Source organism: Pygocentrus nattereri, chromosome 9 (genome assembly GCF_015220715.1).
Source record: "Pygocentrus nattereri isolate fPygNat1 chromosome 9, fPygNat1.pri, whole genome shotgun sequence".
Taxonomy (NCBI): Eukaryota; Metazoa; Chordata; class Actinopteri; order Characiformes; family Serrasalmidae; genus Pygocentrus; species Pygocentrus nattereri.
In genome coordinates, this window is record NC_051219.1 from 13,638,996 (window position 1) to 13,655,250 (window position 16,255).

At 39.0% G+C, this 16,255-nt stretch overlaps 1 protein-coding gene across 10 annotated transcripts in view; it reads right to left on the minus strand.

Annotated features, from left to right (window-relative positions):
- Nucleotides 1-16,255, minus strand: part of si:ch73-217b7.1 (ensconsin) — a 58,353-nt gene that overhangs the window by 13,521 nt on the left and 28,577 nt on the right. For 2 of the 10 annotated variants that reach the window (XM_037541420.1, XM_037541419.1), the window contains exons 2-10: nt 15,593-15,718; nt 14,820-14,894; nt 12,489-12,652; nt 10,104-10,218; nt 7,693-7,794; nt 6,249-6,359; nt 5,795-5,896; nt 3,552-3,668; nt 1,732-1,749 (exon numbers count right to left, since the gene is read on the minus strand). In XM_037541420.1, coding sequence (XP_037397317.1) covers nt 1,732-1,749; nt 3,552-3,668; nt 5,795-5,896; nt 6,249-6,359; nt 7,693-7,794; nt 10,104-10,218; nt 12,489-12,652; nt 14,820-14,894; nt 15,593-15,718 — 930 coding nt within the window. The remainder of the gene's footprint in view (nt 1-1,731; nt 1,750-3,551; nt 3,669-5,794; nt 5,897-6,248; nt 6,360-7,692; nt 7,795-10,103; nt 10,219-12,488; nt 12,653-14,819; nt 14,895-15,592; nt 15,719-16,255) is intronic. The other 8 variants (XM_017707877.2, XM_017707876.2, XM_017707879.2 and 5 more) reach the window with 4 other exon arrangements.

Sequence of the window (16,255 nt, forward strand, 5' to 3'; positions counted from 1 at the left end):
TGTGTTAGCATCTACAAAGCACTACAAAGGCATGCAGCAACTACAATTATTCCTGAGGGAAGGGGCCAGGATTACCATAATGACACTCAGAGATGTGTGTTGGGTGTGGCCTATTAGAGGACCCCTGAAATAGTAGCCAATAGGGCTGCACAATATGCACAACAGATTTTGATTACACAGCTATATACTGTGATATAATCTGTGATATAACAGTACACTGCTGATGGGGTCATTATATACACGGCAAAGTGAAGCCGCTTGACTGCCATACTCCTTCCCTGCAATGTAAAATGAATCCTTGTCTAAGGACAATGTCAACATATTCTCAAGAACTGCACATATAATAAAAAAAAACCTGAGCACTGGGTTTTCCTGCAATAGTGCCCTGCAAAAGTCCACATAGAAGTTGTTTTTATGGCTAATATAACTCTCAATGTAGCTTTCATAGAGAAGCCTGTAGCCAATTGAATATACAGTCTTATACAAACCTTAAAATATCCCTGGTCAAATTGCCTTTAGTTCTTACTTTACAGCAGTGGTCACCAATCTTGGTCCTGGAGATCTAACCTCCGGCAGAGTGTAGCTCCAACCAATCCTGCCAATCCTGCTCCAGCTAATTACCTTCTTCAGAAGTCTTTGATTGGCTGAATCAGATACATTCATGTTGGGTATGATGGGGAAGCAGAATATTAAATGAAGGTTGAAACTAAACTCTGCAGGAAAGTAGATCTCTCCAGGAGGAGAGCTGATGACCACTGCTCTACAGGGAACATACATAATATGACATTTTTATGCAAACTATAGCACAGAATTTCTATTTATTTACGAACAAATTGGAACAAAATAAAGGTGCCATTTCTTTTGCACAGGTCACAGGTCAAAAGGTTTATGAGTGTGTGTGTGTGTGTGTGTGTGTGTACTTATTTACTGGAGAATTCACAGAGAAACTGAAGATTAAAGTAAAGAAGACTACTTCTAAAATTCAAAGGTCCTTGTTTATGTAGGGCTGCCATATGTAATAATAAATCCAGTGAATGTGATCCTCAGTAAGCTTGGTGTTAACATAACAGTGATTCCCATAGAGGTGAGTATTAGTATTATGTTAATCGGAAAAAAGGTTGCGATGTCATGTGATGTGTATCTTGGAGAAAAAACCTTTTAAAAAAAAAAAAAAAAAACTCGACAACACGATGCAAGCCCTTAAGAAAGTAAGTGTTCTGGAGCATTGGCTTCAGTAGAGTGCCCTCTGTTGGCAATCTAGATACAAATATGTATCTTTGCTTGAAGTATACTGAAACACAGTGGTGAAGCCCTGTATTATTACGACACAAAATATTTGTTTAAACACATGAATCTCTTGACTAATCACAACACTGATCTGGAAAAGTCAGACATTTGATCAGGATACTCCTGGTACATAGTAATTTGATTTTGTGTGATTTATTAGAGGCTCATTTGCATGCTCCAGCCTTCCCTTTCATCAGTACTGCAAAAGCCAATTTATTAACGAACGTCATATTGTGCAGCACTAATAGCTGGTGATGATTGAGCTCCACATTAGCAGGTTTTCAGTCCAAGCATTGGTTATGAACTAGAATCAATGACAGAATGCCCAGGTGAACAAGTGCAAACTGTAAAAGTAGAAAGAACAGTTACACAAACACCCTGAGAGACAACCAAGCCCCATTAATGCCAACACAGTGAAGCAGTATAAGAGAAAAGCTTACTCACGCATACAGCAAAGACGACCTTTATACACAAAAACACGCGCGCACACACACGCACGCACAGGTTGATATAAAACCAAGCCGACAGTAACTGGGCACGGCTGTAACCGTGGTAACAGTGCGGGGTAGAGTGAACCCCTGAAAGAGCTGTTCTGTTTCAGAAAGTGTGAGACGAACCCGCCAAGCAGAGCTCTGTTCTACAATATTCATCTCTCTCTCGCTCTCCCTCCCCATTTTAAATGAAGGAGGGTGGTCCTTAAAAGGTCCCCTTGTTAAAGTTATCCAGGCTTTGGAAGGAAATATCCACTTACTAACTGTTAAAGAAAACGAATCATTTATAAAGCAGCTCTAATAACCAATGATGCACTATTTGAGCTGGATTAGTTTCATCAAAGGAGGTCTGGTAATGTAATAAGTAACAAATTTGACTGGCTGATTCATATTGGATCAAGTATCTGAGTGAAAATTACCCCTCACAATCTGGATCAAAACGTCATAGACTGGAGATTCACGTCAGCATTAAGATTAAAATTAAACAGCAAGCAAAAACTTCCAATTAATGCTAGGCTAGTAAATGGGCCTTACTGAACTTACTAAGTACCACCTACCAAGAATGAAATCACATTCCAAGTTACTTAATTTCTCCTCTCAATTAGGCAAAAATGTTGCATCTTCAAAAATGTGGATTATAGTAGCCCTGTACTGATCTTGAGGATAAACAGTAACAGTAAATGAATCTCTACAGACTGTACTGTGTAATTGCTGCACTGTTTAAGGTGGAACGGAAAAAAAGAGGCAGGGCTCTACAGAGTTCATTACTTGTTTTGCATAACTGATGTCATTTTTATATGTCAGCCACATGAAGACGATGAAAAAGAAAGAAAAAAAAAAAAACTAGGTTGTACAGAGAAGACAATAACAAAAAAGCTACTTATGAGAGACGAGGACATATCCAAGTAGGTGGGTGGTGAGAATTGCTGAACTTAGCTAGCATTAGTTTGCAGCATATAGGCTGTCATGATTATGTCATACTTAAGATAAAAGCTTTCACCAGGTTCCCTCTTATGACCAGTTACCTCAGTGCAGCATATAAATAATACTCACACTAAGAAATGACGATGAAATTGCGCAGATTTGAGACTCTGTCTCTGCTCTGTAGACGTTTAAAACATGACTACTACTACTTACTCTGGATTTGGGAAATCATAAAAGGTATTTAACTCCAGACTTGTAAAAACTCAGAATTGAACAGACTGTAGGTTCATACTGGATTAAGATCTCCTGGGTAATCATTAAAATTACAGTACCTCCTCAGATAAAACTAAATTTAGATCTTGCAGCACTGGGCAGCAATAAAGATTTTTTGCACTATGACATGAAATTTACACATTTAATAGCACACGTAGATTTTGTTATATCAATCATGAAGGCCTTTTGTGCTTACTAGCTTGCCAGTTCAGGCTGCATGGGTTTAATTAATGCTCTTAGAGAAATGTAGATAAATCCATTGAATATCAGTCAATATGATCATCAAAACATTATATTAGTCAGGCCTGAATGCATTTTCATTCAACAGATGATCCCAAAACAGCTTTCGAACTCAGGATACTGTGTGCCAGGCTGCATCATTAACCCTCCCATCCAATCTGGGCTTTGCAGAAGTGATATTAAGTATGAAAGAAAGAAATAGACAGCTTTTCACTAATCTATGTGAAAAGAGGATTAGCCTCATTTGACTTTATTCACCTCAGAACAACCAAGTAAGAGCAATCATACTGTGCATTAGCATTTTATTTGTTCATTTATTCATATTATTTATTTTACCTGCATCTCCAGACAGTGACATAGCACTACGGCTTCTGGCCAGGTAAGAGTGAGTTGGGGTCTGCAAGCGGTTGACTACAGTATTCTCCCATGGAGTTAGAGGCATACGACGCATACCTGAAACACACAAACATTTATTCATCGATTAGATGTTGTTTGATTACTGTCTACTAATGGAAATGAAAAAAAAAAAATCTGACCAATCAATAAAAAGAATGACAGCCCAAACATTAAAAACCAGCCAAACATGCGACACAGTAACAACATGGCATTCACAGGGTGAGTCAGCCCATGTGACCTCAGTATGGGACAAGAATACATGCATTGCTGGACTGCATACAGGTTTTGCAATGTGTGCTCTACAATACGCAAAGTAAACACAGGCAAATCAATATACAGGGCAGCAATAGCACATCATTCAATCAAAGCAAGCATGGACAGAAGGTGGAGTAAGAGAGTATAAATCATAACAGACCATCACAATACATTCAAGACCAATGAACCAGCCAGTCAGTCCATGAACACATTCTACATTTGATCCCATAGTCACATATTCCCCACACATTCACCTAAACACCAACAGGATTTGGGGCTAGTTTCACAGATCTATAGATACTGACTTCTAAAATTTCTTAACATTAAAGAGACACTCTGGCCAAAGCTGAAATTTTAACTACTGTTGTTCATGCCTCGTGCAGTGACACTCTCTAGAGCAAGATTTTCCAGGTTAAAGACTAAAACAACCCCCTCCTGATGAAGCGTTTTGGGGGTAGAAGGAACTACTTTACGGGGGATGTTTTGGGGGCGAGGTATTTAAAAGTTATTTATTTGTCAGCTGGTGAATGCAGAAGGAAGCCAGAGAGCTAATGTTACTGCTAGCAAACTGAGTATATGCCATATATCTGTGGTGTCTTCAAATCATCATAAAGGAAATAATGGATCACTCGATTGACGGATCTCACTCATTAGAATGTTAGCAAGTTACATGGCTATCCAGATACCCAACAACTCTTCAACTGAATAGTATCTTTGATAAATATAAGCATTTTATCTTGTTCGACAACTAAGGTTAGAGGTACACTAATGCTAACTTGGTTGTTTTTAATCAGCGGATAAGTGGATCAGTGGCCAGGCTAGCAGTTATGATTGAATTCACAATGGTTGTATGACATACACTTCATGGCCAAAATTATGTGGACATCTGATTATCACACCTACATGAGGTCGTTGGAAATCTCATTCCACAACCATGGGAGTTAATGGGAGTTGGTTCCCATATTTACAGCTAAAACAGCCTCCACTCTTCTGGGAAGGCTTTCCAAAAGCACGTCTGTGAGAATTTGTGCCCATTCAGTCAAATAAGCATTTGTGAGGTCAGGCAGTGATGCTGGATGGGAAAGCTGGGCTTGCGATCAACATTTAAATTTATGCAAAAGGTGTTCAATGGGCTTTGAGGTCAGGGCTCCGTGCAGGCCATGGGACTTCATCTACACCAAACTTGGCAAATCGCGTCTTTATGGATCTTGCTTCAGATGCACAGTCATGCTGGAACTGGAAAACACCTTCACCAAAACACTGCCAAAGTTGGAAGAAAAGAATTGTGTACAATGTTTTCTTTGCTTTATGAGTTTACATGGTCTACCACTATGTCTGACCTGATGTTACTCCTAAATGTTGCCTTGTCACTTACAGTTCACCAGAGCAGATTTAGCAAAAGTCAGTGAGCTCTTCAGCATGACATGAGTGTTCTACCACCAGTGTTTGTCTATGGAGACTGCATGGCTATGTGCTTGATTTTATACACCTGTTGACAATAGGTGTGGCTGAGACACCCGCACTCAATCATTAGGAGGTACACACTTTTGGCCATATAGTGTATGTGTGTGTGTGTGTGTGTGTGTGTATGTATGTGTGTGTGTGTGTGTGTGATGCTTGCTAGGTGCTGTAGTAAGAGAACTTAAAAAGGAAAACTTGTCAAATCGATGATGCTGAGCCATACAATGATGCTCAACTGAATACCGCAAACTTGACAAATAACATAATAAATACAAGCTTTACACCAGAATGCCCCTTTAATATCCAAACAGCTCCTCATACGGAGACTAGAAAGGATGTAACATTCTCTTAGCTACTCCTTAAACACAACTTTCACCCCAAAATTCCTGCTGGATCTGTGTGTAAGAGAGTGAATGTGTGTTTCCTGTGAAAGAGAGAAAAATAACTTGGGTTTAACCCAGGACCACCTGCGGGTTTGTCCTGTTGGATCTTCTCTCTGGAACCTCGCGCTTTAGACTGAACTTTATTTACTAAGCAAGAGGAAGAAAGGGACGTCCGCTTCTGTAAGGCTTAAACCGACAGCACAGAACACAACAAATCACACGCCTGTCAAACACAGATCACAACTTTGACTGCCACTGAAACAAAGTTGAGTTTTGAGGAACATTTAAACAGAAATGAACATTTATCACCAAGTCCATTATTATCCATGACAACTTTGAACAGTAAAGAGATCTTTAAATGGACCACAAACCCAAAAAGAGTTGAGTAACAGCTCATTTCGTTGTATATGGGTGCAATTGTGTGAGTGTGTTAACCTTACAGTACCAACAAAAGTGAAAACACAATGAGAAACAAAGAACAGCATGTAGAACAAAAAGGTCTTCTGGTATCTGGGTGCATGTGTGTTTGTGTGGTTACCTCTGTCTGGTGAGTTTAACAGCGTGGCAGAAGAGGAGGATAAACGTTTGGTTATGACTGGGTCTGTATGTTTGGACAGATTCATGGTGGAGACTGACCTTCTGTCAGCATCTACAAACACACACAGAGACAACGACTTCAGAAAGGACAAAACAGAAAGGACAAGTTGTGCACAGAGAGAGTGCTGCAGAAACAGGGAACAGACAAACAGACAGGGCTGGAAGTCGATCCCAAAGAGAGTCGATTGTCCGATTCCAGGCATTTGGGAATCAGGATTTGATTTCAAAGCTTTGCGCTCATTTCCACACAGTGACGTCCAAGTGCCGCTGCATCCACATGCACACAGAGTTATTCTGCTGTTTCTGTCTTGACTGTGTGTAAAAAACACATCATTTTACACACACATCAAATGGCTGAATGGCAAGTGTCAAAAAAACTGGAAATAAATGTTTTTTTGTTACGTTTGAGGAACACACCGAACGATAAATGTGCAGATTTCCTACATGGGTTGATTGTTAGTGACTAGGCTGTAAACATGTGATCATATCCATCACACATTTATCACCCCATAATTTTCTTAGCTTTTTTAAACTGCTGTTTATTCTGCTCTGCATGTGCTGATTCCTTGTCATTCATTACACAGAACGCATGCATACAATATCACATATTCTACATACTGTATGTACTTTTATTTTCCTCCTTATGTTTTGATGTTTGGAATCGAGAATCTGAAAAGGATCATGAGGAAACGACTTTTAGAACCAACTTCATCAATTCCCAACACTTGGAATCAGTATCAGAGTCAACTCCAGAGTTTCTGGGATTGAACAGCCCTCCAGAGAGAATTAGTTGAGTGGAGAAAGAATGCCTGAATGACTGAAAAGTGTGAGCGGAAATAGAAGAGGCTGTCAAGCAACTGATGCTCTAGCATTGCAAAACGTCCTCAGTGTTACGATGTGGTTAGCAAATACTGATTTTAGGTTAATTTTATGGAAAACTAATGCTAACTAAGACTACAGCTACTGTTAATGCATGCACTTCAGTTACACTAATACCATCTGTGTGACAATGTGGACAAGTACAACTGCAGAAATATCGGCTTCCTCAGCAAAGTTTTAAGAATGCTCTCAAAGATCAAAACTTTAATCAAAATAACCACCATTCTAGACACTTACAGGAGTGTACAAAAAACTACACAAAAAATTTTCTCGTCTCTGCAAAAAACTCTGGAAGGCTCTAAAAATTATAAAGGAGAGTTAAATGCTAATGCTAACCAAGCAACTGGGGTCATTGTTACAGTAAGGTTTTGTAGGCTACATGCTAACTGTTGCACACAACCCATGTTACACTAACGCTATTGCTATCTACAGTCTCATGCTACATTCTAGGGTCGCTGATGCTAGTCAGCTGGCTAGTGGGCTGCTCTACTCCGAGTCATATTCACATTGAGTGCGCAGGCGCTGCTGACGCGCCAGGCTAAAAGCACCATGATAATGCTCCAGCCCAGCCAGGTCCAACGGCAGGAGGAGAGCAGAGTCATCAAAACCTGAGAGAGGGGCAGCGAGAGTGAGAGAGCAAGGGGAGCAGAGGATGGGGGGAAAAAAGGAGGAAGGAAGTAATAGAAGTTACAAGATGGGAAGTGATTATTAAAAGAAGAGTTGTGGAAGAGACAGATACATAGAGAGACAGAGAGACAGAGAGAGAAGAAAAAAAAGCAAAGAGAAACAAAAGGGAGGGGGCAGTGGGAGCAGGCCCTGAGTCAGCAAATGTGTGAGAGCTAAGAGATGCAAAGCAACACTCACATGCGTTTATGTGCGCACACACACACACACACACACACACACACACTCCTGCAGCTGCACAGGAACATGAACACATTTCAGACAAAGACAGTATGAGGACCTTAAAACAAACTTAAAAGAGACTACAAGAATGAAGACATATAATAATTATATTTACATGCACATTCAGACTATGGGACTAATTTTTTTTCTATTTAAAATAGAACTTAGACTAACTAAAGGCCTTTAAACACAGAATGTGAAGTGAATAAACGACACAAAATTATTTGTACATGATTATTTCGCATTAAAATTATAAACACCAGATGGGAATTTTTTTATTGTTTGATGACAAAAAAAAAAAACCTATGAAATGGCCAGAATGTCTTCAAGTGCATGCAGGCTAAAGTAGATGCAGTGTGGACAGCATTGCTTTATTCAGGAGCAGAAACTTTGAGCGCTTCCACAACTCCAATATCCATAGCCCAAGTTTGAGCCCCATTTGAGCTGCTTTTGGAAATACCATCCAGGACAAAGCAGGCAGCGACCTAATGCCTCCAATCCATCATGTTGGTTGTTGTCATGCCAATGCAAGAGATGACTGATTAGTCCATTAATATGCCTGCCAAAATCAGCATAAAGCCAAATAGAATGTGGAGTAAATCATTTGGTGTCTGAATCCCATTCCTTCATGCAAGATGACATCCGTTATATACAGACTTTGATTAAATTATTATTGTCCAAATAATTTGAGCTCAATGTACAACAGCCTTATAAACTTAGCCGGGCTATTGTGTGCATGTAAACAAAGCTAAATTAAGCAACAAACAATTCTCAGAACTCTCCTACAGGCTAGACACCGGCTTATTGTGTACGGCACACCGAAAGCATTTCTAAAGCACATTTTTAGTCATCCATCTAAGAAATTTCTATTTTAATCAATACAGTAGGCCACACCATCTGCACTAGACGTGTCTTATGTTTATCAAAATGCGAGTGCTTTAAGTAAGTAGGGCTGGGCAATATGGTAAAAATAGAATTTCACAACATGTCAGAATATTCAGCTTTTCTGATGTACGATATGTTTGAACAGACTAAAAGGAACTAGTGGTGTCACATTAAAAAATGCTATCAAAAACTGTACAATGAATTTTATTCAATGTTTCACATGGTGCACTGCACCTCTTCCAATTAAACAGGACTAATTATGCTCTCATTGCAGTTAACTGCTCTTCAAGTACTCATGTTATCCACAGCATGATCAGAAAAGTGATGTATTGTGAGGTAAATTATCATAGCAGTTTGAAAAAATTTGAAAATGCCTGTTGCCCTTTACATTGTGTGTATGATTAATGGACCAAAACAAATGGCCCACATGACTTGGAAAAAAATCTAATTCCGTTGACTTGCATTAAAAGTAAAGTAGGTTTGTTTCTTCTCCTGTAAAGTTGCCAATTTGAAGATATATACAAGGTTTTCTTCCGACAACAGCGATATGCTGCCATATTGCCCGGTCCTAGTGTCAAAGCCAATGTTTTTATTCCTGAAAAGTGTGAGTCTTGCAGTTGCAGTCTCAAGTAAAATGTAAATCCACTCCACTCTCCCAACTTCCTGTTTTTAAAAAACAAAATCTACTAAAAATGTTATGGTTCTGTTGGCCTAGTAGTTGCAAAGCAGCTCCTGCTCTGTATTAACTTTGTGTAGAGGCTCCCATTAGAATGACGAGTCTTTTGTCTGACACAAGCGAGAGTAAATACTTGTAATTGGGTCATCAACAGACCTGCTGTTTGTGCTTTAAAGACTTGCTTTTGAACCTGCTGTAAAACAGTTTGAAAAGAAAAATAGGGAAACAATGAGCTGACATTCTGGCATGAGGCACATGTGTGATGCATGGTTGGTTCTGCATTACTTCTGCTATGCTTACGATTCTAGTGACATTTAGTTTCTGGTGTAAATTCAAGATAAGGGCATGTGAGGTTTGTATTTTTAAGTCACCAGTTTTTCATATTCTTGTGGTAAGTGCATTGCCAAGTATGATGGGCTACAGTGCAAGGGGTTTCGGGTGTGTGTTTACCACTGTTGTGCGAGGTGCTGGTGGTGAGAGCTCCTCCCCAGCTCCAGCGGTTGGGCTTCTGTTTGGTTCTCTGACTCCTTTCCAGAGTTCTCCTCATCACAGCTTCATAGCGTGCCTGGAAAACACACATACACACAGAAGAAAGCCAGGAAAGAAAGAAAAAAAAGTATTGTTATACTCTACAAGTACAAATAGGACATTACCACAGAGTAACGTACAAGACCGAATTAGGAATACACAATAAATCCCATATTTTCGTTACTGCAATAGATGTTCCATGATATCATAGTTCCATGATACACACCTCAGTAAGGGCTGCTATAGAAAGGATCAACTTAGCTTACATACACATTAGACTGGTGGGAACGAAGCTTGAGGAGTCTAACAAATGTTTCTCTGCAGTGGGCTTCAACCAAGTAACTTAGACTGTAAACATGCTTTAAATGTTATGACAATTCTCACTCCAAGTGTGTTGTTTTTGCCTGAAACTTGAACGCTGAATGTAGTGTGCCTGCCTGCCAGTTGCAGTTGTGACATGACATTTGGTTGCTTCTTGTTGGTCTAAAGGCAGATTATGAACTCCATGTTTATATTTCCACACTTAAAATTTGTTTCAACACTGTTAATAACATAAGCTAAGATATAAAAAATAATAATAAAAATTGCAGCTCTTTCCACCGAAAAACTGTACTTTCAAATTGTGATTTCAATAAACAAACGGGACCAAAAGTATTTGGACATCTGTGGCTCAAAAAAGAGTATTAAAGATATTGTGCTGGGAAACAAAATGTTAAACCAAGTGGCATTTATTTTAATCGAAACTTCCCAAGGCTATAATTTTCTTTTTAGTAAAGCATTATTTCAAAAGGTGGCTGTTGTGTGTCAGATTATTATTGTTTGAGCATTTTGTCAACAGATACAGGTAAAACACAACTGAGGTGAGCATACACACAAACCGCCTGCTTTCAAGGAAGACACTCCTGTGAAAGCTGCCATTCCTGTAATGCTAATGTTAATGCTAACAGCTGTTTGCCTGCAGGTGCTGAGCTTATATCACCTGTGCACTGCGGAACAGTTTCAGCTCCACTTCGAATAGAGCATGGGAATGTGAAGGTCAGAGAGGGGAGGACATGAGCACTGCGAGAGATGTGTGTACAATTGCAACAGCAGGTACACAGGAAAAAAAGGGCTGAGAATTTAACCCTGCTAACCCATACGACCCTGCTAATGTCGTATGACATTTCTCTAAACCTGTGAGGTCATGATCCTATAATCATGTGCCAGTCACTTTATGGTGCAGTTTGAGTAGTGATTTAAAACTCTAATCAGATTTAGATCTAGATATTCTGGGTCTGAAATAAGAACTTCAGCTGGTGCTGTAAAGCATTGCCTGTTTGGGCTCTTAAGCTGGTTAAAATTCTTACAAGCTAGGAGAACAGTTATAATGGCATTTTAGTCTTTTGGGGGAATGTGTACATTTTCCGGTGTAGGCCCTTGTGACCACAAACATATTTTTTTTTTTTTTTTACAATTTACAATTTATATGAATTTCAAGGGGTAGTTTTTGGTAAACAACATTACGGTGCAGTTTTTGGTAACTACAGATGTCAAGGTGTAGTTTTTAAATCGATACCAAGCAGCCTTAATATTTACGTGGACATTATAGTGCATGTTACGTTCCCACAAAAAGCTACAGTCCAGGGGAGAGTGTGGGGACAGTAACATGTGCGGTGTGAGTAGGTGGAGATGGCCAACCATTGAGGAACCTGGAGTATACAGAAAACAGATTTAATTCAAGGACATCCACATTCACACGTTCCCCTGGACTGTAGCTTTTTGTGGGAACGTAACATTTGGGGGCTCATCCAGGATGATGAACCCTGATCCACCTATAAGGTGAAAGCTAGACTGACTGGTGCAGAAAAGAGGAGAGAAAAGAGAGCTAATGAGGGAGCATGAAAGAGAAAGAAAGAGAAAGAGAAAGAGAGAGAGAGAGAGAGAGACACGCACAAGGCGTTCACATGTAACAGTGTAAAAGTTTTATGATGAACGGACTAATAGAAACTTTCCAAAAACACTTGGAATAAAATCTCTTTCTAATTAACTTACATTGAAAGTTAAGAAAGTTTTGCCTTCTCTTATACTGTTACTGTATATACTATATAATGAGTATGATGGTGTGTTTTGGTATCTGTGGGTTATTTATATATGTAGTATATTTATACGTGGTAGTATTTATACGTGGATGTCGTGATGTAGTTTCTGACGTGTAATGCAAATGACTGTATTATATTTTGCACCATAATGTGGTAGATAATGGTGAAGTTCGGTGAACACAATGTATGTATCTCACAATGCATGTGCTCCAGGGAATGAGGAGCTCACCTTCTCCTCCTGGAGTTTCTGCCTTCGCTTCTCCTCTACAGCAGCACGCCTTCTGTCCTCCTTCACCCTCTGCTCCTCCAGACGCCTCCTTCGCTCCTCTAGCTGCTTCTCATAGTACTGCCGTGCACGCTCCTCTCGCTCCTGCCACTGAGCCTCCCGTGCAGCTATACACATAAATACACATAAATAAAGTAATGAAACAGGATCATGTATGTAAAGCATTTTGTAGATTTTAAAAGAGTCATCATAATAAACATGATGTAATACATATTATACATAAAACAGAACAACTGTACAAACAGCCATTGGCCTCATGTAACTTTTTAGGCTGTGCTAAAATTTCAAAATGCACTACGCTATTACAATTTTTGGAAATGTCAATAATTATGCCAGGCATTCCACTGTTGTGTATGACAGACAGTGCCAATTAGGTGATCAATTGACTGATCGCTTTGAAAAAAAATGCTTAGAAAACACAGGTATAAAAGTTCAACTGGTTTTGGGGTCTATTTATTTTTATCCATCACTGTGGCAAAGCTGCTGCCTAATCATCTTTCAAAGCCTCACTCCTTTACTGGTTCCAACTGGGGAGAGAGTGAATGGTCCTGTTGAAACAGCAAACGATTTAACCAATCTAAAATAAACACATGCAAGCCTAAATCTTCTGCTTCCGTCTATGTGAGCACAGGCCGCCAACAGTTTACATAATGACTGAACTTCACCACGGCAACCTGCCACATTCACCTAGTCATGCAGTCACAGAGAGAGTGAGAGTGAGAGTGAGAGAGAGAGACACACACACACACACACACACACACACACACACCATGTGTTTGCAGTTTAATTAGTGATATTAACGGTCCTTAAATCTCCTCCTGAAATGTCACAAAGGTCAGAACCACATTGTTATTCCCACACAAGCCACCTCTGCTATAGAACATCTCAAAGATGAAAAACTTTGTTGTTCCTTCATCAACCACATACTTATATTCTGATATGAAGCAAAATACACACAATGCCTGATAATGCTCGATACCAATACACACAATACCTGATACCATAACTGATCAATTTATTGAAGCTGTAAGTTGCTATTTTTGCTGGTGTAAGTTACACAATCCCTATAAAACATATATTATGTGCAGGAAATGGAAAAATGGATCACTGATTAACATAACATAGCATAATTAGACAGTTGTAGCAAAGCTATAGCTTTGAAGCTTTGAAACATTTTACAACGGTAAACAATTTACCTGAAATTTACAATAGCTGTTAAATGATACATGTGTCAAAGCACACATTAAAAACACAACGTTAAACTATAAGTCAGCTGTAATTTATAAGTTGAAATATTTGCTCAAATACCATGGAACCACACTGCCCATGTCAGATTTGATCATCATTTTCTTGAACATATGGGTTGGTTTAAAAGTCATCTTCATGTTCTCACAGCACCCTCCCATACTATTAATATATTTCCCCCATACTGAAAACTAAAAATAAAACTAAATAAAAACTACACCATCTAACTACACTAAAGTTTCAAAACTATAATAACTGAGTAGAATTTAAACTTAATTCTGGACAGCTGTTGTTTTTTTAACATTATTTCAGCCTTTGTTCTTCATTTCATTTATTCATGATCTAATGACTGCTATTTACTACACAGTAGCCATCACCATCCTATAAGGTTTTATTCACCACTGAGATGGTTTCAGACAGAATTTTCTTGGACTCAGGTCAATTTTGGACTATGAACTTGCTGATGTTCAGGTAAGGCTTGGGGCAGGTTTAGACTTGATGCACAGTCAGGTTGGGCTCGGACAGAAAGTTATCGGTTCAGATCAAAACTTCAGGCCTGATTAAAGCTCTATTAGCACAGGTGTGTACTGAAACAAAACATTCCACCAGGGCCTCATGTGGCACACAACACACATTGTCATAATAACATAGCATAAGGCAGTATGAGGTAGACAGAAAACATGCAAAACATATGTAAACTATAGCAGCATTAATTAAGACCAAAGAAAATTTCTCTTTAAAGTGTTTATTTCCAGTTGCCCTTTTTCCTGGACATCCCCATAGATCTGATGAGGCTTATGTTTCAAGTATAGTCATTTTCTACTCAATATTAGTCTTTCCTGCTTCACCCTGCACAAGCTAATCTTCTCTCCTTAGTAAACAGTTTGTGATATACAGCTGCACAGCCATCAAAGACAACACATTTCTACATATGCAGGTTATGAAGTTCCTTTTATTCGTTTAGGTTGAGTTTTATTCAGAAACTGCAGGAGATGCTTGGAAGTGAGTCTAAGAGAGTGTGCGTCATACCAATCTGTTTCTCCCTCTCCTCCCTCCTCTCTCGAGCCAGTCTCTGCCTCTCATCGAGTTTGAGTACCAGTGGCTCTGTGGAGACACATAGACACATGCATGTTTAGTATGTAAACACACACTGACAGAATACAAAACAGCTTATGAGCCATTTTAATGTAAGTTGCTTTGGTGTCTGCTGTCTACCACTCCATTACCTTTTTTGTTATGTATATTTTCAAATTTTGGATCATACAGCAAATAATTAATTATCTACTTTGTCATAGGTTAGAATAAAAAAAAAAAAATAAATAAATAAAAAAAAAGAGGAGCCGTACAAATCAACATTCAAACAAGGATTAAAAGGGGAATTCTATCCATGCATTCATTCCATTCCATGCATAATGAAATGGTTAAGTAAACAAAGTCATTGAGAGTAGTTTAATCTAAAAGCCATTATAAAAATGGTTATAAATATGTTGTCTGATTTCTGAGACAAATGTTTTAATGTTTCTTGCCATAATCTCTTAGCCTAAAATGTATGTATTGGAAAATGCAGGTTCACTGGTGATTCATTCATTCATTCATTCATTTTCTAAGCATTGTGGATGGTAAATAAATGGCTATATTTGCATGTAGACACTGTCATCGCTAGTTCTTATCACCACCACAGTGAAGAGGTCTTGAGTTGGTAAGTTTATCTACAACAAAGCATTTGAAATCAAACCACTCTGAACACAAAACACACAGCAGCTAATCCCTGTAAAAATGCTCAAGTTGTACAAGTGACCCACCAGGTCTCCCGGTTGTATTCTGTACATCTGTTGGACTGGGGATGGTGTAGGTGTTGTGCCCGGAGGTGGACGAGCCTGGCTGACTTGAAGATTTCTTCTCGTCGCCTTTGAGGTGACAGTCCGAGTCTGAAGGACAGAAAAAGAGGAAGATGAAGAAAATGGATGTTAAAACAAGCCTTTAAACAGTAGCACTACACTCTTAAAAGGGTTTTCAAGGGTTCTTTAGTAAAGAGAATGTTCTATTTAGAACCAGAAGTTCTACATAGAACCATTTCATGCTTAGTTAAATAGTTGAATGGTGAAATGGTCCTACAGATTGATGGAGAATGTGTTGTATATAGTTCTATAAAGAACCTTTTTAGAAAGGGTTCCATGTAGCACCATTTATAACACTGTTGTTACCAGCATTGCAACAATAGAATACTTTGACCAGGGCTATTAAAACTTTTGCATACAAGTGCATGCGCGTTCATGCACTTTCAGATCAGCGTCCAAGTACCATTTATAAAAAGGTGCAGTGCAGAAAACCACACTAAATGCATATGTTCTTAAATACCAATACACAGCAGATGTTAACAAGCTCTTGCACAGTTTTATTAAGTATAATATACACACACACACACACACACACACACACACACACACACACACACACACACACGC